General features: G+C 32.6%; 1 protein-coding gene and 1 long non-coding RNA gene across 2 annotated transcripts in view; one reads left to right on the forward strand and one right to left on the reverse strand.

Moving 5' to 3' along the window:
• The window catches only part of LOC134717485 (uncharacterized), a 30,868-nt gene extending 3,420 nt beyond the window's left edge, over positions 1–27,448 (forward strand). Inside the window, exons 2-4 of the long non-coding RNA XR_010107338.1 lie at positions 6,139–6,304; positions 11,463–11,486; positions 27,359–27,448. This is a non-coding gene — a long non-coding RNA (uncharacterized LOC134717485). The remainder of the gene's footprint in view (positions 1–6,138; positions 6,305–11,462; positions 11,487–27,358) is intronic.
• Positions 13,706–26,529, reverse strand: LOC134719261 (uncharacterized). Its single transcript, XM_063582265.1, has 8 exons — positions 26,158–26,529; positions 19,856–21,936; positions 17,338–19,820; positions 16,810–16,985; positions 16,231–16,314; positions 15,791–15,860; positions 14,720–14,891; positions 13,706–13,793 (listed from the first exon to the last, which is right to left on the reverse strand). Exons 1-7 carry the CDS (start codon positions 26,180–26,182, stop codon positions 14,783–14,785), a joined length of 5,028 nt encoding a protein of 1,675 aa, XP_063438335.1. The 5' UTR covers positions 26,183–26,529; the 3' UTR covers positions 13,706–13,793; positions 14,720–14,782.
• Positions 27,449–27,851: the final 403 nt, after the last annotated feature.

A 27,851-nucleotide genomic window follows, 5' to 3' on the forward strand; every position in this document is an offset into this window, starting at 1 on the left:
ACCCGCGATGTCACGGGTGTGTTCTAGTATATATGAAAAAAGATGCTCAAATATCTCTTTAAAATTTGTTTATGATAAAAACTGCATTATACCTCAATTGGTCTATCGCACTATCATGACTATATGTCAAATGGTGGATTATACCTCAATTGGTCTATCGCACTATATGTCAAATGGTGGATTATACCTCAATTGGTCTATCGCACTATATGTCAAATGGTGGATTATACCTCAATTGGTCTATCGCACTATATGTCAAATGGTGGATTATACCTCAATTGGTCTATCGCACTACATGTATATGTCAAATGGTGGATTATACCTCAATTGAGGTATAATCCATCAATTAATGTTTTTTCTGACCTTATGGATTAGAAAATTTAAAAACAGTTATTCACTGATTATTTATATTTATTTATTCAGGATAAAAGACATGAATTTGACAGACACAATAAATTAAAATGACATATAGACATATACATGATATATACATATATAGCACTAGACATAAGCATGATAAGTTTGGTTCCTTTTCCGCAGGTACAAGACCATATTAAAAAATATAAATGTATGAACATGATGAACATGATCAGAAGTCCTTCCTTTCATAAATTTGTAATCATATATCCAAAGAAGGTTGCAATACAATAGTACATGTAACATGATTAAAGTATTTGATTAAGTATACAAAAACCAAGAATACTTACGGAAGAATGGACGGACAGACAGACGGACGGATAGAGAGATAAATAACTATTTACCACTACTTCGTAGATCATGTAGATTGGAGCTATAAAACAAGGTAGCATTCTTATCACATGCTTATATTATTTTGAGTGCATATTTACAAAAAAGACAAAGCGTAAGTTTGCATATTATATACATGATATATACAATTACAGCTTTGCATCAAGGGGTTCGATCATACAAATTAAGTCAATGCATAATTTGCATGCGATGTAGTACAGAGATAGATATATAGGAAGATGTGGTGTGAGTGCCCATATTCAGATTTTTACAGTGTAGTGTACTACTATTGGGACAAATAATATGAAAATTATAGAAACTTCTACCAGCTCAAAATATTGACAATTCTGTGTTAAGGGGGTCTAAAATTCAGTTTGACAGCTTCAGACATACTAATTTTTGACCTTTTTTAACTGGACCAAATCACTACTTAACCTAAAGATTCAGCACCCAAATTTTTTATCATGTAATTTCATCCCCTTACTTAATATTTCATGCATAAAATATCTAGAAATAAATTAGGAAAGGGTATGAAAAAAATTGGCAAGTTATACACTGTTCACACTACATGCACTAGGGACTATATATTGTGGACAACGAAAATCGAAGGACGATAACTGTGTCCTCAGACCTCATAGGATAGAAGGACTTGACCAATTTTAATAAAACTTTGCATGACCTAAGCTTACGGAATTATAAGATAGTTGGCCAAATTTCATGGCCATAGGAGATATATTATAGAAACTATGGCCATTTTAATATTGAAATTTGGATGTTTAATTTTGACATTTAAATCAAATAATTTCAACTGTCAAGATTTGGGCTTAAAAAATTAAAATATTGCAAAAGTGAAAAATTTGCTTTTTAAATGCTCCTACATGTCCTATATATATAATATATTAAGTATTAAAAACAACTTAACACTCATCAGATCTATTAGAGATTTTCAAATTAAGGGAAGCCTTACATAAACATGCAATTTTTTCACCCAATTTCAAGTTTTTTGAAGTTTTTTACCATAAATTATTCTTCCATATATATTAAATGTACTTTAAATGTAAAGAAAAGTTACAAAAAGCTTACCACATGAGTATAAAATGGTCTTCGGCAATTTGAGATTGAAAATTATTTAGAGTTGATTTAGGCCGTAGCACATACATGACATATTTACATATAAAAATGCATACAGAAGCTTTTGAGAAGTGGAAATTTGTTACTTTTTGTTCAGTTCTATGCTAAGATGTTATAATACAAGAAGTCTTATTGCAAAAAAAACTCTTGCATTCAACTTTTTTGGCAGACAGCATGGTCTGATGCACAGTTTTTTCACTTTTCAAGGAAAACTTGCATGCAGTTTTAGTCTCAATTTATTGGCATATATTTGAGGCACTAACTATTCTAAAGAAGACAATGACGGTGGTATATGAAATGAATAAGGTTTACTGATCATTGTAAAGTGCTTTTTAGCTCACTGGTCCCAAAGGACCAAGTGAGCTTTTCTCATCACTTTGCGTCTGGCGTCCGTTGTGGTCCGTCGTCGTTAATTTTTACAAAAATTTTCTCCTCTGAAACGCAGCTGGGCCAAATTACACCAAAATTGGCCACAATCATAATTGGGGTATCTAGTTTTAAAAAATGTGTCTGGTGACCCGGCCAACCAACCAAGATGGCTGCCATGGCTAAAAATAGGGGTAAAATTGTTTATTAGGTTAAGATGAATTTGCCCTGAAATTTTCAGATGAATCGGACAACCCGTTGTTGGGTTACTGCCCCTGAATTGGTAGTTTTAAGGAAATTTTGCCGTTTTTGGTTATTATCTTGAAATTTATTATAGATAGAGATAGACTGTAAACAGCAATAATGTTCAGCAAAGTAAGATCTACAAAAAAGTCAACATGACCAAAATGGTCAGTTGACCCCTTACAGAGTTATTGCCCTTTATACATGTTATAGTCAAGTTTTTACAATTTTTGGTAAATTTTTGTAACCTTTTACAAAAATCTTCTCTGAAACTACAAAGACAAATTTAACCAAACTTGTCCACAATCATCATTTGGGTATCTAGTTTAAAAAATGTGTCCAGTGACCCCGCCCACGAACCAAGATGGCTGAAATAATACATGCATGTAATCAGTTTTTGTCCAGGCTATGACTTTTGTTGCAGAAAGCTCGACATAGGGATAGTGATCCAGCGGTGGTGGCAGACTTCTTAAAAGCCCAATATTTCAGAAGGTAGAAGACCTGGATCCTTCATACTTCGTACTTTGGATATAGATGCCTTATGTTATGAAGTTTCTGTGACTGTCTGTCATATGTCCATTGTCCTTGACCTCATTTTCATGGTTCAGTGACTACCTGAAAAAAAAAATGAAGATTATTAGTATTCTTTATTTCTCTCTTATTTTGAGTAATTGGATAACTATATTTGGTATGTGCTTACCTTGCAGGGTCCTAGTGCCCGTCAAGACAGTTTTCTATTCATGGATCAGTGAACATGCAAGGTTAAATTTGTATGGGTCAAGTCCGTATGCATGTTTTTAACTTCTCTGTAACCTATGTACTTCATGGTTTTATGAGAATAAAATATATATCATATCTCAAATACTGTTAGCAATATGTCTACTATATTTATGCCCTTGTCGGTCTGTGCGTCCATCTGTCCCAAAGGTGGTATCCGTTCTCTAACTTTAATTTGCCTCAACCAAATGTTATGAAACTTATACACAATGCTTATTTCCACAAAGCACAGATCAAGTTTGAATTTTGATGCTTCACTTAAACTGTTCTACAGTTATGCCCTTTTACAAATGGTAAAGCCTTTAAGGTGCTGAATTTTTCGTTTCCGTTCTCTGACTTAAGTTGACCTCAACCAAATTTTGATAGTGACCTTTACCGTTCTTCAGTTATGTCCCTTTATAACTTTATATGATATGCAAGTGGGGGCAACTTCTGTGTCCCATGGAAACATTCCCAATTTATTTGTATATGGAATTATTATAAGATATACATGTCCAACTGGCAGCTGTCACCCAACGTTGACCTCATTTTCATGGTTCAGTCAGTCAAGGATATAACTTTATAGAGTTATTACAGAAAAATAACATACATTTGTTATTGTGGACTAAAAAATTAAAGAACTGTGATAACATATGTATGTTACATGTTTCAAAGGAACAATATACATCATTAGTTTTGTTTAAGGATGTATTCTTCTGACTTTTCAGTCTCATTCAGTCTCGTTGAAATCTCGTTCTTGAATTATTTCCAAAACATGTGATTCAAGTGGAAAATATCAATGAATTTTAAAAATATTATAATCAAACATAACTCTGCGAAAAAATTGTGTATTTACAATGAACGGTTGTTGAGTAATCCAGTTTTCAAATTTTACGACCAAATAAGTCAGTACATTTAGCATGTTTAGCAAAATTTTGGAGAAAATGGGTGAGGGATACAAAAAATGATTTTACAAGAATCATGTACGTCCCATATCATTTTGGTCTTTTCAAAGTTCTTAGATATGTATTTTTTCAATCATTTATAACAAAAAAGTTGAAATAACATGCATTTTGTTCTAAAAACTGAGAAAAATCACAAAAATACAAATTTGACAGCATGGTAAATTTTACACCAAAAAACGTCAAAATATGATAAAACTTTCTTATATTAACACCTACCTATGATTTTTTTAAGTAAAATTTATTCAGATTGGTCCCCTTCATCTTTCTAGAAAGTATGAACAAAAGTTTAATTGTGGAACTAATATTTTTTTCACAATAATAGCCCAAAAATAGGTGAAAATCGATGAAAAATGGGAAATTCATCAAAATTGGACATTTTCAAAGGGCCGTAGCAAAAAAAGAAGTGCACCACCATATGATTTTTTCTTCACCAATTTTTTCGTTAGTCTTTTAAACCCAAAAACAGGTTTAGAACAAAAGTTTAATTCTAGAAATTTTTGGCTCCTCAGAGGTGTACATGTACATCCTTAAATGTATACAAGTTCTATTGATATTACTATTGTCTTTGTGTATACTCAACTATAGAAAGATATAACAGTTCATAGTTTTCCCATCATGCATAGTCAGATAGTACACCTATGTTATAACAGAAAAAGTACATGTATGTCTGTAATAACTAAAGGGTGTTATTACAGCTTCTCTTCATCACTCCAAACCATTTGCTCAGACATATACATGTAACAGGATATTATTTATACTTATAGATTATCGTTGATCATCTCAACGAGATTGATTTTCTCGCTTGAGCTGGAACAGCGAAAGTGAGAAAAGCAATCGAGTTGAGATGACCAATGATAATCTATTTATCGCTATTTTACCTATGACGACGTTGTCAATTTCATCATGTGCATGTCAATTTCGTTAGCAACGCCACGTGGCCTCCTTAGTTTCTAGTGATAATTATTCCATCTCAAGCGAGTAGCATGATATGAAAATTATCACAAAAAAAGATCAAACGAAAAATGCACAAAATAGCGATAATTGGAATTATTTTTAATTATGGAATTTGCTTGTTTTCTTGTTATTGAAATTTTTAATAAATTCCATGTTTATTCTATACTGAAATGTTCTGTGCTGCGCACAACACTTACCATTACAAAGAAAATAGTTTATTTTCAATAGAATGTACTGTGCCGCGCACAACACTATCCTACCAAAATATATTTAATGGAAAGAGTTATTTTAAGATTATTATACCAAATAAACATAGAATTTACTGAAAATTTTAAACACAAGAAATTATGCAAATTCCATAGTAAAAATAATTCCAAGTTCAAATAATAGCCTGTTATGTACATGCTTAATTACAATGTATTTTAATTTATTGTAAGAAATAATGATTAGAGCATGTAATGAGGTTCTGCGCAAGCTTCCCAGAAATTCCCAAGTTTCTCATATATAGTAAGTTACATGCCTTAAATAACTAAGCCTTGTTATAACAGCTAAGTTTATCCCTTAAAAGCCTCGTCTCATTGATTTACCATGGTTAATGAAAAATTATTAATTTAATTCAAAAATTAGTTATCATGGCTATGCATTTAGTTTCTGCACACAGTTTCAAGAGTTCCTTCCCTAGAGGCCACTAAAAATTAAAATATTTATGATTAATTTTACAAATAACAAACATATTTGCCTTTACATTATACTTTGCTGAACTAGTAATCATTATTGTTTAGCCTTTAGGGCCAGATCAAGTGTGCCTCTGGGTGCGGAATTTTCTCGCTGTGTTGATGACCCATTGTTGGCCTTTGGCTGTCTCTGCTCTCTGGTTGGGTTAATTACGTTGTTGTCTCTTTGACACATTCCTTGTTTCCATTCTCTATTCTGTTTAATCTGTTTACATGTTTTAAATTTTAAAACTTTTTTTCAGATTCTGATTGACTGGTGGCAGAAGGGGTATGAATATAAAGTGGCATTAAGGCCTTGCAGACAGACTTAACAATAACATGCTGAAGTTGCAATAACAGTTTGACGAAGACCCACATGTAATCCCATATTGACGGTTGTAGAACTCGTACCAACAGATTTCACTTTGGGTATTTAATTGTATTGTAATAAGTACGGGACTTTACTTTAACACTTTTCTTTAAAATCACATAATCTTCAGTTTGCATGCTCAGATTGAAAAAGGTATTTCTTACGAGCTTCACTGTTCGACTTTCTTTCTCGCCTTGTAAAAGTAGTTAAACAGGTTTTTTTCCATTATTATGCATTGTACCTGTGCAATAATTTCACGACTTGAAACCGTGAAATTTCGTATGAAAAATTTTGTAATCTCTTTAAAACATATATAATGTCATTCCAAAAACATTTCTGCCTCGAAAAACATGAAAACTAGCACAGAAACACTTCTATATGTACTGGATGTGTAAACTTTTTATCAGGATCTGAACATCATAATATTCAGTTTGCTAAAAATAAGTGTTATTAAAACTCAGACGGTAAATAGCTTAACATATTTTGTATAGTTTTCATCACTTGATGCATAAAATTGAGAATGGAAATTCGGAATGTGTCGAAGAGACAACAACCCGACTATAGAACAGACAACAGCAGAGTCTGTCATAGGTATTTTTATCTTTCGGCTGCTGTCCTGTGCAATATCTCCGATATATAAATCCTCTGGATCATAGTGGGTGCAATATTACCTATTAAGTTAGAAATACGACGATGAGGTATGAGCATGATGAGTGCCAATTGAGACATCTTTCCATTCAATACACAATCTAGTAAAGTAAGCAATCATAGGTTCGTTGCTGAAAAGTAAGCTATAAAGGGACCAAAAATTATTTGTGTAAAATAACATAAAAAAAAACGGCCTTATTTTATATACAAAAATAGAAATTTTTATATCTAATGCATAAAAGAAATATAGTAGGTTTAGGTGTAACGGTGCAATTTTCACAAAACATATCAAAACATATCAAATTTCCCACTTTGTCGAACATAAACATGGATAACATCATTAATGATTTTATTAAGATTGACAAATGTTCGAGTCCGAGTCTGTTAAAAATTTAAAAAAAATCTAATATCTCCATTTGAAAAAAAATCTTAGCAAAGACGAAAACCATATGAAACAACAGTTGTTTTCCACTACCGTCAGAGCAAAGAGAACAGTTTGAAAGTGCCAAATACTGAAATATGTCAAAAATCAATACTTTTTTGTATACACTGTGATGTATGTAAATACTTTATAATGGAAACCCGAACTTCTGAGGGATGTTTATATACAAAAATAAGGAGATGGGGTATGATTGCCAAATGGGACAACTATCCACTGAAGCACAAATAAAGTGGATATAAGTAATGATAGGCAACTGTAACGCCTTCAACAATGAGAAAACCCCATACTGTATAGTCGGCTATTAATGGCCACGATTGATGATTATATGCTATTGTCTCTTAAAGACAAATATATAAACACATTTTGTCCTCGATTTAAATTACTTTTTAAACATAAAAGTAGGTGCAATATATATTTTTAAACTCAAAAAGTTTAGTGACCCCATCAGATACTTGACAAACTCTTAGTCTTCGTCTTTTGTATGAACACAAAATTCATGGATCACACATTTCTCTTTAACTATCTATACGAAAGTTTCTGCACTCATGAATATTAGCATCGGCTGTAATCGACGGCTAACTTTACACTTGTATGTTTGTCTGATGTGTAATTGTGTATTTCACTGTTGTTTCATTGCTGTCTGGTGGACAAATACATGAATTCTGCATGTCATCATCAAACACGTGAATAGCTATATATCTGGTAAATCAAACACTTTTTCTTCGCATAGAAAGAACTCTTCATTAATCTAAGCATGGAATGAATACTTTATATCACGAACTATAAATGTGGATACAAAAAATGAAAAACTAAGCGAAATTGTTAATCCCGCATTGCACGACAAAATGTGTTGTATTTAAGTAAGTAGCACGTGTTCTTGGTTGATTGTAAACACGTAGTAGTCCATAATGCATTGTTATACCCCCGCTTTAAAAAAGGGGGATATACTGTTTTACCTCTGTCTGTCCGTCAGTCCGTCCGTCCGTCAGTCCGTCCCATGAATATTTTTTATCGCATTTTTCTCAGGAACTACAATTCAAGGATTTCTGAAATTTGGTTTCAGGGTTTATCTAAGACAGCTATACCGTGTGTTGCGTTTTCAGATTCATCACTCGACAACTTCCTGTTTACCGAACACTTGCATATTTTTACACTATTTATTTTTTCGTCACATTTTTCTCAGGAACTACAATACAAGGATTTCTGAAATTTGGTTTCAGGGTTTATCTAAGTCAGCTATACCGTGTGATACGTTTTTAGATTGATCACTTGACAACTTCCTGTTTACCGAACACTTGTATGATTTTACACATGATAGCCAAGTTCAAGTTGAACATTTTCGTCACACTTTTCTCAGGAACTAAAATACAAGGATTTCTGAAATTTGGTTTCAGGATTAATATAAGTCAGCTATACCGTGTGATGCGTTTTCAGATTCATCACTCAACAACTTCCTGTTTACCGAACACTTGCATATTTTTACACTATTTATTTTTTCGTCGCATTTTTCTCAGGAACTACAATACAAGGATTTCTGAAATTTGGTTTCAGGGTTTATCTAAGTCAGCTATACCGTGTGATACATTTTCAAAATGATCACTTGACAACTTCCTGTTTACCGAACACTTATATGATTTTACACATGATAGCCAAGTTGAACATTTTCGTCACACTTTTCTCAAGAACTACAATACAAGGATTTCTGAAATTTGGTTTCAGGATTTATATAAGTCAGCTATACAGTGTGATGCGTTTTCAGATTAATCACTCGACAACTTCCTGTTTACCGTACACTTGCATATTTTTACACTATTTATTTTTTCGTCGCATTTTTCTCAGGAATTTCAATACAAGGATTTCTGAAATTTGTTTTCAGGGTTTATCTAAGTCAGCTATACAGTGTCATACATTTTCACATTGATCACTTGACAACTTCCTGTTTACCGAACACTTATATGATTTTACACACGATAGCCAAGTTGAACATTTTCGTCACACTTTTCTCAGGAACTACAATACAAGGATTTCTGAAATTTGGTTTCAGGATTTATATAAGTCAGCTATACCGTGTGATGCGTTTTCAGATTCATCACTCGACAACTTCCTGTTTACCGTACACTTGCATATTTTTACACTATTTATATTATCCACTTGCGGCGGGGGTATCATCAGTGAGCAGTAGCTCGCAGTTTCACTTGTTGCTTATTTAGTGGATTGGTAAAAAAAACAGATAACAATAAATTGCGTCACACGTAAATAAACAATTACACGTGCGAGAACAGAAGTATGCTAATTCATGCATTTCCATATAAGGTAGTGTTCCTGACCTGAGTAATGATAACATCAAAATTTCTTTTTGACTTTTTTTTAAAGTCATGTGTGTTATGAAGGTAGATGTCACAGTTGTTATGTGGTAATTATACCCCCGCTTTAAAAAAGGGGGGTATACTGTTTTACCTCTGTCTGTCAGTCAGTCCGTCCCATGAATATTTTTCGTCGCATTTTTCTCAGGAACTACAATACAAGGATTTCTGAAATTTGGTTTCAGGGTTTTCTAAGTCAGCTATACTGTGTAATGCGTTTTGAGATTGATCACTTGACAACTTCCTGTTTACCGAGCACTTGTATGATTTTACACATGATGGCCAAGTTGAAAATTTTCGTCACATTTTTCTCAGGAACTATCATACAAGGATTTCTGAAATTTGGTTTCAGGGTTTATCTAAGTCAGCTATACCGTGTGATGCGTTTTGAGATTGATCACTTGACAACTTCCTGTTTACCGAACACCTGTATGATTTTACACATGTTGGCCAAGTTGAAAATTTTCTCCACATTTTTCTCAAGAACTACAATACAAGGATTTCTGAAATTTGGTTTCAGGATTTATATAAGTAAACTTTACCGTGTGATGGGTTTTCAGATTGATAACTTGACAACTTCCTGTTTACCGAACACTTGTATGATTTTACACATGATAGCCAAGTTGAAAATTTTCGTCACATTTTTCTCAAGAACTACAATACAAGGATTTCTGAAATTTGGTTTCAGGGTTTATCTAAGTCAGCTATACCGTGTGATGCGTTTTCAGATCGATCACTTGACAACTTCCTGTTTACCGAACACTTGTATGATTTTACACATGATAGCCAAGTTGAAAATTTTCGTCACATTTTTCTCAGGAACTACAATACAAGGATTTCTGAAATTTGGTTTCAGGATTTATATAAGTCAACTATACCGTGTGATGCGTTTTCAGATTGATAACTTGACAACTTCCTGTTAACCGAACACTTGTATGATTTTACACATGATAGGCAAGTTGAAAATTTTCGTCACATTTTTCTCAGGAACTACAATACAAGGATTTCTGAAATTTGGTTTCAGGATTTATATAAGTCAAATATACCGTGTGATTCGTTTTCAGATTGATCACTTGACAACTTCCTGTTTACCGAACACTTGTATGATTTTACACATGATAGCCAAGTTGAAAATTTTTGTCCAATTTTTATCAGGAACTATACAGTACAAGGATTTCTGAAATATGGTTTCAGGATTTATATAAGTCAGCTATACCGTGTGATGCGTTTTCAGATTCATCACTCGACAACTTCCTGTTAACCGAACACTTGCATATTTTTACACTATTTATATTATCCCCTTGCGGCGGGGGTATCATCAGTGAGCAGTAGCTCACAGTTTCACTTGTCCATTTTTGCTGTGTGTGTTAATGTTTATTTTTTTACATGATCCTGTTTGTGTTTCAGATTTGCGAATATCATTTTCATTATTGATTAAAAATGTACTTTCAATAAATTTTAGGGAGGAAGCTTGATAGTTCGTGGCATTCCCTCTTAATTAGAAAATAATCTATTATAAATTTTCAATCAGAATCCAAATTCAGAGCTGTTTTAAGCTTAAATCATGTAAATGTTGTGTTCATACTTGTTCAACTGTTCAGGGTTCGACCTATGCAGGAAAATCCAGTTAGCTGTCACTTGACAGCCTCTTGTTCTTATAATTGCTTACATCCACTTCATTTGAACTTAAGTGGATAGTTGTCTCATTGGTAATCATATCTCCTTATTTTTATAAATATACAATGACTTCATTTTCTTTTACAGGATATAATGGCAAGTTGGGATGGGGTAAGTTTTTCTTCTTAAAAGTTAGTGTCATGTGACCTATGTCATGTGACCTATGTTGTCTATAAACTGTACATAAAGATACAGGCGTGCAGTATTCTCAGGGGGAGAACAGGAGAAATCAAAATGACTACAGTGAACAAAATTTCAATATATATGGGTAAAGCCATAAAGGTGGTCTGGAAAGTGTGACATTAGGATATAAAATTGAAGTTTTTGATATCTCTACCAATTCACATTATTTTGTTAGCAACCATCTGTATCTTACTACCTCTTTTTATTTAAAACCCATGGTCTTGCTGGTTTTTGGCAAAATTGAACTTCCTTGTATATTTTGTGTAAGTTATATTGACAATAGTGCAATCTTTTGTTTTAAATAGTTTCTTATGGGATTAATGAAATGTATCAATACTTAGCTACACATAATATCTTTCAACATCATTATATAATAGACCGATTCACAGAGATATCCCTGATTTTCTGAAATGTCAGTGCTCTGAGCAAGATCAGTATGTTATAGATGTCCAAAATAAAGTTTTCTTCTAGTAACTTGTGTAAAACGTTTTTTGAACAGCAATTATATTTGTAAACATAATTATTATATTTCAAATGAAATATTTTATGTAGTTGTTGTAAACCCATATCTTCGTTGACATAATTAAATCCAAATTCAATGTATGTTATTTTGACAATAACCTTTTTTGATGGTTTTTCTGCCACAATTTTAAAACAGGCCACTCAAAAAAACAGGGGGGCCACACTAGCTGATTTTTAAAGTAAGGCAAAATTTATCCAATACAGCTTAATCTTCTAAATGAAGAAGATGACTATTAAATCTTGTATACCATATCTTACGTGTAGGTTATATTGACAAAGAGTGTCTAAATTTACTCCTTTTTAAAATCATTTTTTTAAAGATTATTTTTCTACTATTATCTAGGTAACTGATGGTTATCTTACATTTTACCATATTAAGATTGAATGCTTATATTGCTCACAACACTACCGTCTTTTGGTAGTTATATTGACACAATGTCAAGTAACTTACTAAAAAAAAACAGGAAATCTGGTGTAACATCTGAGCACAAAGAGTTTGATCCATTATGTTTATTTTGATATAAACTTAATTCTTGAATGCATGCAGGGGTTCATGTTCATTATTGTTCCACTAATAATGAAGTCACAAGCTAATAACCAAAACTATCTGAGATCTATCAGATCAAAGTGACAACTATAGATACAAGAAAAAATAAAGGTGGACTAATTCACAAATCCAGAAGGGAGAGGAGAAATCAAGATAAATAACAAGAAAAAAACAACTCACTCAAACCCAATAAAACTATCTGGTGCACTGCAAGGGTTATCTTAGCCTGATGGTAAACAGACACCTAATGAGTTACTCACAGTATTTAGGGGAACATATTAACTGTTGGTATTAAGGAGTATAGTTAATTAGACTCACTTGAACTGACTTTGTACCCAAAGGTTGCTCATTTAATATAAAATTGAGAATGGAAATGGGGAATGTGTCAAAGAGACAACAACACGACTGTAGAAAAAAACAACAGCAGAAGGTCACCAACAGGTCTTCAATGTAGCGTGAAATTTCCCCACCGGGAGGCGTCCTTTAGCTGGCCCCTTAACAAATATATACAAGTTCAGTGATAATGAACACCATACTAATTTCCAAATTGTACACAAGAAACTTAAATTAAAAAAATACAAGACTAACAAAGGCCAGAGGCTCCTGACTTGGGACAGGCGCAAACATGTGGCGGGGTTAAACATGTTTGTGAGATCTCAACCCTACAACTATACCTCTAGCCAATGTAGAAAAGTAAACACATAACAATATGCCTATTAACATTCAGTTCAAGAGAAAGATGTAACCAAAGAAAATAAACAAAATGACAATAATACATAAATAACAAGAGAGTACTAGCAGTTAACTGACATACCAGCTCCAGACTTCAATGAAACTGACTGAAAGATTATGATTTCATCGTATGAACATCAGGCACAATCCTTCCCGTTAGGGGTTTAGTATCATACCATCATAACATATATATGTACAGTTATGATACTCTTGGCTATGTCAGATGGTGACTTTATTGATCAACTGTTTTCAACAATTTCTTTTTTAAGAGCTTATTAAATCAATACATTTGAAAGTAAAGTATAAAACACATTAATGTATGACAATACTAATAATTAAACCACTATTCAAGAATCATCATTTATTTAAACAAATTAAAAACATTTTAAAGTTCGTCTATTCCACCATGTCCACTGTTCATTTATCTCAAAGATCTGAAAAGCAATAAATAAAGTTAAAATAGTTTTATACATGATTTTTAATTGAAATGAATGAAAATTTAAATCAAGGATCCATGTTGAAGGCCATAACGTGACCTTATAGGCTATAATTGTTTTTTTATACTTCTTTAGGTCTTAGGTGGAGAGTTGTTTCTTTGGGAATAATACCACATCTTCTTATGTTCCGTAAAACAAATTTGGAAATAAGAACCACTTCACATTGTGTTGCATTGTGTCTACATTCATGTTTTTATTGTTTGTCAAATTCAAGGGTATGGGGAGGTTGAGTGCTTAAAAATAAACTTGTTGCACCATTTCAAGACAGAATCTTGCATGTTATAGTCTTGTGACAATTTTCTGTTTTCTTGTTTATTGTTAATTAAAATAATGTTCTTTTGATAAAAGGCTGTATTTACATCTATATAGGTTTGTGTCCTTATTCTATTAAGCCATTAAGAATTTGTTGGGTCTATGTGAGTTGAAGGCTGAATGGTGCTGCTTTTTGTCACATTTTAGTCAGTTATTTTTTTGTCCCATGTCATAGGAACTTATATCTTACATCCTTTTATTCCCAAAATATTGAAAAGAACACCACCAAGAAATTAAAAAAAAACTTTGGTTGCTTCTCTCACACTATTTAGACCTATATTATCAATTTTCGACAGTTACATGTCTTCTGATTAGTTTACTGGGGTGTCAGCATATAAAAACATTATCTTTTTATTCGAACAAACCATGCAAGTAAGATTTGAGGATTAACTATACTTTGTTTTTGGAATACATGTAAAAGTATATTTAAAATATTCTCAATGCAGTGGTGCACACTAAAAATATCCTGAACCATGTTAATAGTGAGTTAATTCCACAAATATATCATGTAAAATATATAGAACAGGGTATTGTTACTAGACAATTCTTACCTTTAAATACATAAAAAAATCTTCGGCGTCCACACATGGCCAAATCTGGAGCCAAGATTTTTCTTATGACGTCTTCAGGAAGGCAGGTGTGCTGGGTTTCCTGAAGACGCCAATACTTGTTGTCATGTCCATTAACATTATTGAAATAAGAAATGTATGGCCACTGATGTACCTAGACAAAAAAAAATGTATTTCTGAACATTTGTATTCGATTAAATAAATAAAATTGACAATGGAAATGGGGAATGTGTCAAAGAGACAACAACCCGAACATATAAAAAAAACAACAGCAGAAGGTCACCAACAGGTCTTCAATGAAGTGAGAAATTCCCGCACCCAGAGGCGTCCTTCAGCTGGCCCCTTAACAAATATATATTAGTTTAGAGATAATGAACGCCATACTAAATTCCAAATTGTACACAAGAAACTAATTGGTATTTCTTTTAGATATTTATACAGATATAAAGAAAAAGGTAAAAAAAAAAAAATAGAAATTATATATTATTAGCATGAAGTTTCATCTGTCAATTAATTTAGTTATTTTTGTGTAAATAGGAATATTGAAATATGGCTTTTTTTGTGTTCCAACTTACAGTGTAAATGAATCATTTTAATTCATCAAGTAATAGTTTTCATGAACAAAAAATAAATCAATGCTGTAAATTAAAAAATAAATAAAATAAAAATAACATGATATAATACTTGAGTAATAAACCATGCAAATATTAAAAAAATCAACCAATACACTTACAACAGCAGGAAATTGTTTTGATCCATGCTGGATCAGAACATGGACCCCATTATTATACCTTGAAACATATATACATGTATTAAGTTTTAAAAAGAATAAATGAAAACTTGTTAAAAAGAAAATGTCCATGAAGTTAAACCTATTTCTTACAATAACAAAAACTACTTACATCATACATATTTTGTCTACCAAGCAAGATATAATTTAGCTTATATTGAATGTCTAATTAGCTTGCACTCAGATTAAAATTAAAGAAAATCAGTAAAAAGTCTACTCCAAAATAACTGTACATCAACTGCTAAGATGTCATGTAAACTTACTTCACTTCTTTATGATCTGGTGTGGTCTCATCTGTATGTCTAGTCGTCATCTCATCCTCATTGGAAACATCTTTAAAAGAAATAAGAGCAATACACTTGACAGTTGAAAAACAATGAATATCCAGGGTTTTAGTCAAGATATGCAGCAGATTCAGAGAGTTCAGAGAGTCGTGGTGTATATGTTAATGCATTAGATCTAACCCTTAGGCTCCTAGTTCAATCCTTTTTCTGAGGAGGAAATTTTTAGAACTGATTTTTTTACTATCCCTTGACACCACTTGCGAGATGGTCTTGAGAAAACCAATCTAGTCCTCTGAAGGGGACGATAAATTGCTGGCCTGTGTTTGGGGAAACAATAACCCCACCACTTACATCTTTCGATTAGTTTTTTTTAATTATATTCATACAAATTTCAATGGAAAACCAGAATTAAAGCTTACCAATAACTGGTACAAAATGGTTAGGTCTCCATCTAGCCTCAGGACAATTTTTCCCTCTTGTGCTGGTCCACATTATGAAATATCCTGAAAATACATTCCCGCAATTATGAATAAATCAACAGGAGTGCATCATCTGCACTTTAAATGTTCAGTTAAAAGAATCAAGGTATGGAATATGGATTGTTTTTGAATGACTTTTTTACTTTTTAGGTGAGGTATTTTTACACCTGAGTTTTAAAAGTCATTGATCACTTAGAAATTTTACAGTCGCCATTATGAGCTGACTGGCAATTATGACAAAAGTATGTCAGAAATCATATCAGATATATATATTCATCCTCAGTCATAATAACCTTCCATCATTACTGGACTGAACAAAGAAATAACACAACAGGTGCCATATACAGTGCAGGAAATGCTCACCCTTCAGGAACTGATGTCTTTTGATTTTGCCCAATATGAAAGATTATTTAACACAACTTGGTGTCTTGACATCATATGTTTTGGGGTATTTAATAATTAAATATATATACATATTTTAAAAAATCAACAGATATATATATATATTAAAGTACATACTGCTTGATGTCTTGCACTGTCTTGGCTGGATTATACGATTCAGAAATGGTCTTACTGTATATCCTCCATATTGTGGATATACAGACATTAACTCAGACCCTAGCAAAGAGGAGACTGCATGGATGTGCCACATTGTACTATAGACACCATTTTTGGATGTGCTCATGACTTCTGCTCTGAAATTAAATGATAAAAATATTGAGGATGCAGCATTTATAATGAATTTGACTATTTTATGCAGCCTTCATTACATTATTTTTAAAATAGTTACTTTTTTGTCTGTTTTACTTTACTTGGCTTTTCAATTCTTTTGATTTGAGCGTCACTGATGAACCTTTTTTAGTCGAAAAGTAAGAATGCAAAATAAGAGGTGCACATTATTAATATTTGTGACTTAGAATGAATCCTGAAAGTTATCGTTTTAGGGAAATGCATGATTTTTAATGGAATTGGAAATTTTTAAACAAAATGTTTGCATTTCGAAGTCTACCCCCTTTTTTTTTACAGATTAGAATGAACTTAACAAACCTGTAAAGATTCTGTATGACACCATCTGTTAGATGTTGCATCACATAACCTTCCAAAAATTGACAATATTGCTTGGTGAGAAACATGGCTTTACTGACATCTGGCAATCCTCTCTGTAGGAAGGTGTTGTCTAAATATAAGTCTTCATTTAGTGCCATTTCAATTGTTGTTCTAATGCGAAGTTCTAAGTGATGGTTTTCATTCCCCCAAATAAAAATGGACACAGCCCTAAAAAGGCAGTTGCCATCGCCATACACAGCTCGAGGTGACATGTTTTGGTTAACATCATCTGGAAAAAGGTCTTTTGAAGGTTCATCAACTGGCAAAGATGTTTGTAAAAGCACAGTATCCTGGATGGGAAGCTCTAATTCCTGCATCTCCCTGTTAATTTTAATGACTATTTCCAAGAAATTTACATATGTTGTGGCTTTTTGAAGTTTGATCTGTGCATCTTTAAAAAACTCTTCTCTCACAAATGAAGCACATGTACTTTTCAGCTTTTTAGGACTAATTTCAATAATATCATCAATATGGATAGAAGATTGTCTTTTAGAAGTCAAATCTATAACTTTTACAACTTCTTTTTCTTTTTCTGTCTTCAATTTTTTCTTTACTGCACAATTTTCTTTAGATTGTCTTTTAGAAGTCAAATCTATAACATTTACATCTTTTTCTGTCTTCAATTTTTTGTTTACTGTACAATTTTTTCTAGATTGTCTGTTTGGAGTCAAATCAATAACTTTTACAACTTCTTTTTCTGTCATCAATTTTTTGTTAACTGTACAATTTTCTTTAGATTGTCTCTTAAAAGTCAAATCTATAACTTTTGAAACTTCTTTTTCTTTTTCCCTCTTCAATTCTCTGTCTGGTGTACATTTTTCTTCTATCAACTTTACAACTGTTTCCTCTGTTTTTAATTTGATAACCTTAAATTGTTCAACATAGCTTTTATTTTCACATGTACTTTCACTTGCATTTAGGCATGCAGTACAAAAGCAGGACAATGACCTTGCTTCAATTGTCTTATTTTTTTGCCCTTTAACACAAAAAAACTGTCTACTGCCTTTAACAGTATTTGCTTTGATGTTTGTTTTTCTGTTTATCTCATTTATAACCAGAAATTTTCTACTCTGATGGTTTCCATCGTGTTGCATTTTTTCTCCAAACCTTTTTTTGCAGTATTCAGCCATATCAGTTGCATTTTGGATAACTGTTTCCAGCGACTGTACAGCTTTGGTGGCATTAGACTTGATAACAGCGCCCTCTCCATCACATCTGTTTTTTCCATGATGTGGTCCAAAATATGTTCTTGTAACAGGAATATTTTCAGACCGAAGCGATAAGTTCAGAAATGAACTACAGCACTTATATTGGCTGGTACATCCATCAGTACATTCTATTATTTTTTCTATCTTCAATTTTTGGTCATTTTCAAGATATTTGATTGCTGCATCCGAAAATGTATCAACACTAAAATGATCATGTGTTAGATCATCTGATAGTATGTCAATAAACAATGTGCAAACTGTATTGCAGCTTTCAGTAGGACATATATAATTAACCATAATTGGATGTAAAGTCAACTGAGAGTATCCAAAGTGTGCAGACTGAATTTCTCTTTGGTTTTCACATCTGTAGTTTTCTGAAAAATCCATTGTCATAACAACTGTTCCTTCCTTCAAGTTGTTTTTTAGTTCGTTGTATTGATGATACTGCCATTTGGCAAGAAATATGTGCTGTGAAAAGGATTCTAATTCTTTAAGTGTTTGGGATATCAATTCTTGAATTTTTCCAGTCTTTTGTACAATCATTTTTCGTTTTGAATTTGTTTTAACAGTAACATTCTCCCATACTTTCCAGTGCACATCTGTGTCATGTTTTGGAGCTTGTGCAATCAGCACCTTTTGAATTTTGCTTGTACCACAATTCTCGCATTCCCTATCTATACACCGTTTATGGTGCCATTTCTGGTCATCAGGTTTATTGCATAAAGTCAAGTTAACCATTTTATAGATATCGTCAAACTTAACAGTACATATTTTCTCTAAGGCTTCTCTCTTCAAATTGAGGTTTTCGCATTTTTCACAAAGACATTGGACCCAACTTGCCTTGCTCCTCGTTTTGATGTGTTTGGGTCTCAGTTTTTTGAATTGAGAAAGGGACATTTTTGATTTCTTCTCAGTCTTATAACTCTGATGCAATCTTTTCATGGTCTTGTTGAGAACAGTCTTTTGTTTTTCGGTTCTTTTACTTATATATTTTTTCCCTGGCATCATTGTTGAATTCACCGTTTCTTCTAAAAAATTTGAAACTTCTTCTTTGTCTTTTTCTTTGGTTGCTATCTTCCTCTCATAGAAGCATCTCTTCCCCCTTTTCTTATGTAGATACTTTTTCGAGAAGGAAAACTTATTCAATATAGAGTATATGGCTGGTTGAATTGCATTTATTTTTTTGGAAGATTCTTTTACTTTAAATCTTGCAATGCTAGATTTAGTTTGTCTTTTTCTATTTCAAGTACTTTGCTATCTGTTTCAATTGTAGGTTCTTCATTCTTATCTTCTTCTTCTTTAAGGACATTGCTGTCTTTTGTTATTGTAGGTTCTAACTTATCATCTTTTTCTATTTCAAGTACTTTGCTATCTGTTTCAATTGTAGGTTCTTCATTCTCATCTTCTTCTTCTTTAAGGACTTTACTGTCTTTTTCAATTGTAGGTTCTAACTTATCATCTTTTTCTATTTCAAGTACTTTACTGTCTGTTTCAATTGTAGGTTCTTCATACTTATCTTCTTCTTCTTTAAGTACTTTACTGTCTTTTTCAATTGTAGGTTCTAACTTATCATCTTTTTCTATTCCAAGTACTTTGCTATCTGTTTCAATTGTAGGTTCTTCATTCTTATCTTCTTCTTCTTTAAGGACATTGCTGTCTTTTGTTATTGTAGGTTCTAACTTATCATCTTTTTCCATTTCAAGGACTTTGCGGTCTGTTTCTGCATGTTCTTCATTGTCATCTTCTTCTATTTCAAGGACTTTAATGTCTGTTTCAATTGTAGCTTTTTCATACTCATCTTTTTCTATTTCAAACACTTTGCTGTTCCCTTTCATTGCATGTTCTTCATTTTCATCTTTTAGTGTTTCTTTTTCAGTTTTCTCTATTTCTTTATTTTCATCTTTTTCTGTTTCTTCTTCAGTTTTTTCTATTCCACCTACCGCATTGATACAAAGCTCTAAATCACCAGTAGTTGCATCTAATGTGTGATCATGTAAGATAAGTTCTTGCAATTCTTTTTCAGTTCCATCATTTATCATTCTCACATATATAGAACAATTAGACAGATCTAAAGTTGAATCCAATCCAACATCATCATCACCATCACCAGAAAAAGAATTGAGATTTAAAAAATCCTTGTATTCTATTTCAGACTTAAAGTTATTTCCACTTGATTTGCCTGTTAAGTTTGCCAATGTTTTGCTACGATCATGACGATAACCAACCTGATCACATGAAGGAATTGTAGGACTCATATTTTCCTCATCTCCAGAAATGCACTCATCAGTCTCATTAACTACCTCAGCCATTAATTTAACTGATGCACTCCTATTTTCTCCATTTTCAAGACTGGACTCATCTGCAGCCTTCACTATCTGAGCGATAAGACTTCTTTTTGTCAATGAATCTTTGTCACGTTTCATTCTTAACTGATTTTCAATGCTAGCCATTCTTTCAACTGTTTTTTCGCATTCAATCCTAAAACTAGCTGTTTTAGGGCTACTTATAATGCCATTTTTGCATAATAGACTCTTCCTCTTTGGTGAGGCTCTAGATATTACATATTTCATAACTTCAGTCCATTTTTCTGAATCTTTAGGTAAACTTTTGATTACTCTTCTGACAGCCTGTCGTCTCGCCTGTTTAGTTTTAAATGTCTGTAAGTTGTTTAAATTATAAGCAGATAACTCCTCATTGTCTTTTATATCAGAACAGTCATCACTTGTGTTTTCATCAGCATTCTGATGTGATTGAGTTTTGTCTGAATCTTCATCGCTTGTATTGCCCTCATCATTTGTTTGTGAAGTATCTTGACTTTCTTCATTTTCTGTCCTATCATCTGTTGTTTGTGAAGTATCAAGCCCTCCTTTATTTTCAGTCTTGTCAGTGCTATTTAATAACATCTGTTTCTTTCTTTCTTTGTCAGACATTCTGCTCCTAGATTGTTTTTTTCTATCTCTCCAATACCTCCTCTTATCTTCCATTTTCTGTTCAACCTCAATCTGTTGTTTCCTAGTGAGACGCTTGACTGGTGCTGTGAGTTTCTCTTGACGTTTTCTTTCTTGAAATCGACGTTGTCTGATTTTTGCTTGTTCTCTTTTTTTATTTTTCATTTCTTCACTATAATTCATTCTCCTTATTCTTTGTCTCAAGTTTTCATTTTCTTTAAATTCTTCTACATGTTTTTTTCCATACTTGGTCTCCAATGAGAAAAGATATTGTTTGTATGTTGAATTTGGTGTTGAGGAATCTTTATCCATTTCATTTTCTTCATTTTCCTCTACAATTATTTTCTTTCTTGGACCAAGACGGGAAGATCTTCTTTCAGTACCTGAAATGATATATAAATATACACCATGTTAGTCATGAAAGATTAATAGGTTCTTATAAAAATGGTTTTTTTTGTTGCTTTTTTGTCCTCTTCCTACTTAATTTTGATACAAACACACATTATTCCCCAATTTGTCCCTTTTCAGAAACCATTGGAGCCGGAAACCCTTTTATTATTAACTTAATACAAAATTTTATAACATTCAATCAACCACAGCTAAATTTATTTAATAACTTATTGCATGGAAAGGAAGTGTCCATAGACACAGAAGATATTGCCATTTAATACATATTAACTTAAAACAATAAATTAAAGTGCTCCACAGAGCTAAGCAGAGATTGAAAGTCCTGTAACTCCAGAACAACAAACAAATAAGCAAAAATCAATAGGGAGCTTCATAATATCAATCCCAACAATAATGTAAAGTTTCAAGGAAATCAATTTAGGAATACTAGAGTAAATGTGCAAATTGTGAAAAATTGCCATAATTCAAATGGCAAAAGTCCTATTACTCTGATAAGACATTGCCATTTTTTTTCTAAATTGAAAGGGAGCTTCCTTCTATCAATCCCAATGTTGTATTGTTATAACGGGAGGAAAGGTTAAAAGGAATTTGAGCTACATGTATAGTACATAAACTGGAAATCCCCCCTTTTTTTGATAAAGTCCCATAAATCCTAAACACAAATTATGTGAAAACGAAATTAAAAAGAAACCAAACGGAGCTTACATCAATAGACATGAACAATTCACCAAAGTTTCATGGACATTGGTGAAAGACTTTTTGAGTTATTGTCCGAAGTGTTGAAAATTCCCCCTTTTTTATGAATAAAGCCACATAAATCGAAAACGTAAAATCTGAAATAAAACAAAAAACTAGACGCTCTCAAGAGCCTGTGTCGCTTACCTGTTACTGTGTTTACTGATGTCGGCCATCTTGGTTGGTAGGCAGGGTCATTAGACACTTTTTTTAAATAGATACCCTAGTAATGACTGTGGCCAAGTTTGGTTAAATTTAGAAAAGAAGATTTTTGTACAAGTTACAAAAATGACGAAAAGTTGTTCAATATGGACTATAAAGGGCAATAACTCCTTAAGGGGTTCTCTAACAATTTGATCATGTTGACTTATTTGTAGATCTTACTTTGCTGAACATTATTGCTGTTTACAGTTTATCTCTATCTATAATAGAATTCAAGATAATAACCAAAAACTGAAAATTTCCTTAAAATTACCAATTTTAGGGCAGCAACCCAACAACTGGTTGTCGGATTCATTTGAAAATTTGTGAGGGGATACATCTTATTCTGATGGACATTTAAATCTTGAAAGATTTGCCATAAATGTCTTAGTTTCAAAGATAAATAGCAAAAACTGCATTTTACCACTATGTTCTAATTTTAGCCATGTCGGCCATTTTGTTTGGTAGGCGCGGTCATCGGACACATTTTTAAAACTACATGTATATACAACAATGATAATGGTGGCCAAGTTTGGTTAAATTTGGCCAAGTAGTTGCAGAGAAGAAAGTTGTTAAAAATTGACTATAAAGGGCAATAACTCCTTAAGGGGTTGACTGACATTTTTGGTCATGTTGACTTACTTGTAGGTCTTACTTTGCTGAACATTATTGCTGTTTACAGTTTATCTCTATCTATAATAGTATTCAAGATACATGTAATAACCAAAAACTGCAAAATTTCCTTAAAATAACCAATTCAGGGGCAGCAACCCTTTAAGGACTTGTCTGATTCATATGAAAATTTCAGGGCAGATAGATCTTGATCTGATGAACAATTTTACCCATGTCAGATTTGCTCTAAATGCTTTGGTTTTTGAGATATAAGCCAAAATATACATTTTACCCCTGTGTGCTATTTTTAGCCATAGCGGCCATCTTGGTTAAATGGCCAGGTCATCGGACACATTTTTTAAACTAGATACCCAAAGGATGATTGTGGCCAAGTTTGGTTAAATTTGGCCCAGTAGTTTCAGAGGAGAAGATTTTTGTAAAAGTTTACAGACGATGGACGAAGGACGACGGACGCCAAGTGATGAGAAAAGCTCACTTGACCAGTCACCTTTCAGGTCAGGTGAGGTAATGAAAAGGAGCTTACATCAATAGATCATGTAGATATAAACAATTTACTAAAGTTTCATGGACATTGGTGAAGCATTTTTGAGTTAGTGTCCGAAGTGTGGACGACTGACAGACGGACAGATGTATACCATTATACTTCCTGACTTAGATGGGCGTATAAAAATCTGGCAAGAATTGTACCTGTGAGAGCGCTAACAAGACCTGATGGTATTTCTTTGTCCCCTGCAAATGTGTGTGCAGGGGAAAATAAGGGATTTGTTTGCTTACCCTTAAAGCCAACAAAAAATAATTGGTTTTGGCATGGCTTATTTCATGTAGGAGTTATATTGACCCTTAAATTAAGTTGTCAACTAACTCTCTATATTAAAGGAGACTGGATATATGCATATTTTATCTAAAAGGTTAAAATATGAATTGGATATTAGGCATTTTTATGCTTAGGGCCAGGACCAAACAAAAACATAATAATAGTATTGGCTTTTAACATATTTCATATAGGTTATATTGACCCTACAATTAATGCGTCAACTAACTCTCTTTTGGACCATGGTTATATTGACTTGAATCATTTAGTCGTCAACTTATGGCTATTGCAAAGAAGCAGGAAATATGCTTACAATTTCACTAAAAGGCTATTTTTTTTTTTATTGTACATGAGATTTGTTAGCTTAAAGCCAAAGTCAAAATATTTCAGTATTAATAGTAGCTTTAAGACTACTGCAAGAGTAGGAGTTATATTGACCCTAACATTAAGGTGTCAACTAACTCTCTTAATGACCATGGTTATATTGACTTGAATCCTTAACTTGTCAACTAACTCTCTATATTAAAGGAGACTGGAGTATGCATATTTTATCTAAAAAAGCTTTAAATATGAAATGGATATTAGGCATTTTTATGCCTAGGGCCAGGACCAAACAAAAAAAATAATAGTATTGGCTTTTAACATATTTCATATAGGTTATACATTGACCCTAAAAATAATGTGTCAACTAACTCTCTTTGGACCAAGGTTATATTGACTTGAATCATTTAGTCGTCAACTTACTCTCTATTTCAAAGAAGCAGGAATTTCACTAAAAGGCTTAATTTTTGTATTGTACAAGAGATTTGTAAGCTTAAAGCCAAAGTAAACATATTTCAGTATTAATAGTAGCTTTAAGACTACTGCAAGAGTAGGAGTTATATTGACCCTAACATTAAGGTGTCAACTAACTCTCTTAATGACCATATAGTTATATTGACTTGAATCTTAAGTTGTCAACTAACTCTCTATATTAAAGGAGACTGGAGTATGCATATTTTATCTAAAAAGCTTTAGATATGAAATGGATATTAGGCATTTGTATGCTTAGGGCCAGGACCAAACAAAAAAAATAATAGTATTGGCTTTCAACATATTTCATATAGGTTATATTGACCCTAAAATTAATGTGTCAACTAACTCTCTTTGGACCAAGGTTATATTGACTTGAATCCTTTAGTCGTCAACTTATGCTCTATTTCAAAGAAGCAGGAATTTCCGAAATATGCTTACAATTTCACTATAAGGCTTATTTTTTTTATTGTACAAGAGAATTGTAGGCTTAAAGCCAAAGTCAACATATTTCAGTATTAATAGTAGCTTTAAGACTACTGTAAGAGTAGGAGTTATATTGACCCTAACATTAAGGTGTCCAATAACTCTCTTAATGACCATGGTTATATTGACTCTGCATATATTTGTCAACTAACACTCTGTGAAAAAGCACTGAAAATTACCTCACCCTTTTTAAAAGTACATTAACTTTCCACCATTTATTATCTGTAAGTTAAAATAGGAGTTAAATGAAAAGAATGGTGCAGTATATCTCTACAAAGTTCTTCTACATACTTGGTGTTATATTGACTGGGTTGACAAAATTGGTCAAGTAACGGTCATATCGATGTAACCGTAAAAAGTGAACGAACTGTTTGACTTGGGTGTTTGAATGCGTTATTTTCGTTAGTTCTCATCATTTTAAGCATATTATTTTGGCAAAAAATATATAAAACAGTGTTAATTTGACAGAATGGTTTGGTCGTTATACTTTGTTTGACGACCTGGTCGTTATTAGTTTGACATTTTGCTCTAAACTTACCATCGTGTTCTTCTTCCATTTTCATCCATGAATGATAGTGATGCTGATATTTAGTTTCGTATAAATAGCAATTTTGAAATGCAACAAAGTATTTTTTCTCCCTGGATAAACTCTTTCCGTTAAAAATAAGGAATACACATTTTAAGTACGTTTAACGTTATTTTGACATTACAAACTTGCCATTCTATGCTTCTCATAAAACGGAATACGAAACTAAAACCAGAACTATTTGAAACAGCCGAGTTACGACGGCGTATGAATATGACAGGAACCAATCAAATGTTCCGCAGATGACGATATCGCGGAAAACCCCGTGCGTTATTTTTATCAGTGTAGTCTATTGTCAATATAACACTACTAACCCTGTCGGAATAATCGTTTCTTTGATTAATTTTACTGCATTTTACAGAAAACTTTGACGGATTTATAGTGCAACAACACTTTTCTGACGATTTAACTTACTTTCCGTTTTTCTTTTGCCCTTACAAAGCAACCAGGTATATTTTTTATTAGAAGGGGGTTTCCATGTCACGCTTGGGACACAGGAACGTACAAATCTACGTTTGACAAACTTCAATAACAAGACACATTGAATTAGCGGATATTTGATATTTATCAAATTTTCTGCTTCATCATGTCACTGATGCACAATAACAAGTACTAATCAAATAACATATATTAAATATTTAAAAATTGGGATTTAAGCTTCATATGGTTATTTGACCAATTTGGAGCACCTTTTTGGCTTTACCCATATACAAAATTCGAGGAGACAAAAAAAAAAAAGAAACGTAAGATATTGAAGGACATTCACAACTCTTTAGGTCAAAGAGAATCTGACAACGCCATGGAAAAAAATTAAAAACAATCAAAATTCAACAGTCTACCTTAGTCATTTCAGGGCCTTTTATAGCTGACTATGCCATATGGGCTTTGATCATTGTTGAAGGCTGTACGGTGACCTATAGTTGTTATTTTCTGTGTCATTTTGTCTATTTTGTAGAATTGTCTCATTGGCAATCATACCACATCTTCTTTTAATATTCAAAACATTACATAGAAAACTAAAGACCGAGCAATACAAACCTCAACAAAAACTTAGGCTGATCTCAAAACTGATGCATAATACAATTGTCTACAGACTTTTCTAAAAAAAAAATATGTTATAGAGAAAAATGTAAAAGCTTTGTTTTGCTTACAGAAACTTATTACAGCTGCAAAGGTTGGGAATATAGAAGAGGTAGAATTATGTGTAAAGAACAGAGCTAACTTGGAATGTAGAGATGATTATGTAAGTGAAGTAAAATGTTTAACACATTAACAGATATTTATTATATAGTACACATAATGTGGATCAGTTAAACACTGCCCTTGTCAATACTTGTTAGTGTTCTATGATTCAGTGTACATTCTATTTATTGCAAATACTCTTGTCTTCAAAATATTAAGAAACATAGTATTATGATATATTGTGACTAACTTTATTACACTGATGAATACCACTCCAGTTTGTATGTCAAAGAGTTGCTGTCTGATACTTCGTAACTGTATACAATTGAAATATTGATTTACTTTATTACACGTAACATAGTATTCTACACAAAACATTACTTTGGTCCCAAAAAAATATTGCATGACCATGACTTGAGACATGACACCTGATCATACAACATTCATTAACCACTCCTGTAGTG

This window comes from Mytilus trossulus, chromosome 5, assembly GCF_036588685.1.
Source record: "Mytilus trossulus isolate FHL-02 chromosome 5, PNRI_Mtr1.1.1.hap1, whole genome shotgun sequence".
NCBI classification, from domain to species: domain Eukaryota; kingdom Metazoa; phylum Mollusca; class Bivalvia; order Mytilida; family Mytilidae; genus Mytilus; species Mytilus trossulus.

What these genes read in the sequence shown, in the direction of transcription:
- LOC134719261 (XM_063582265.1), bottom strand. Translation starts at nt 26,182, where the DNA reads ATGAAAATGGAAGAAGAACACGATG. An exon ending in AATGGAAGAAGAACACGATG is followed by an intron (nt 21,937 to 26,157) that starts GTAAGTTTAGAG and finishes ATATCATTTCAG; the next exon opens with GTACTGAAAGAAGATCTTCC. An exon ending in CCATTTTGTACCAGTTATTG is followed by an intron (nt 15,861 to 16,230) that starts GTAAGCTTTAAT and finishes TTTCTTTTAAAG; the next exon opens with ATGTTTCCAATGAGGATGAG.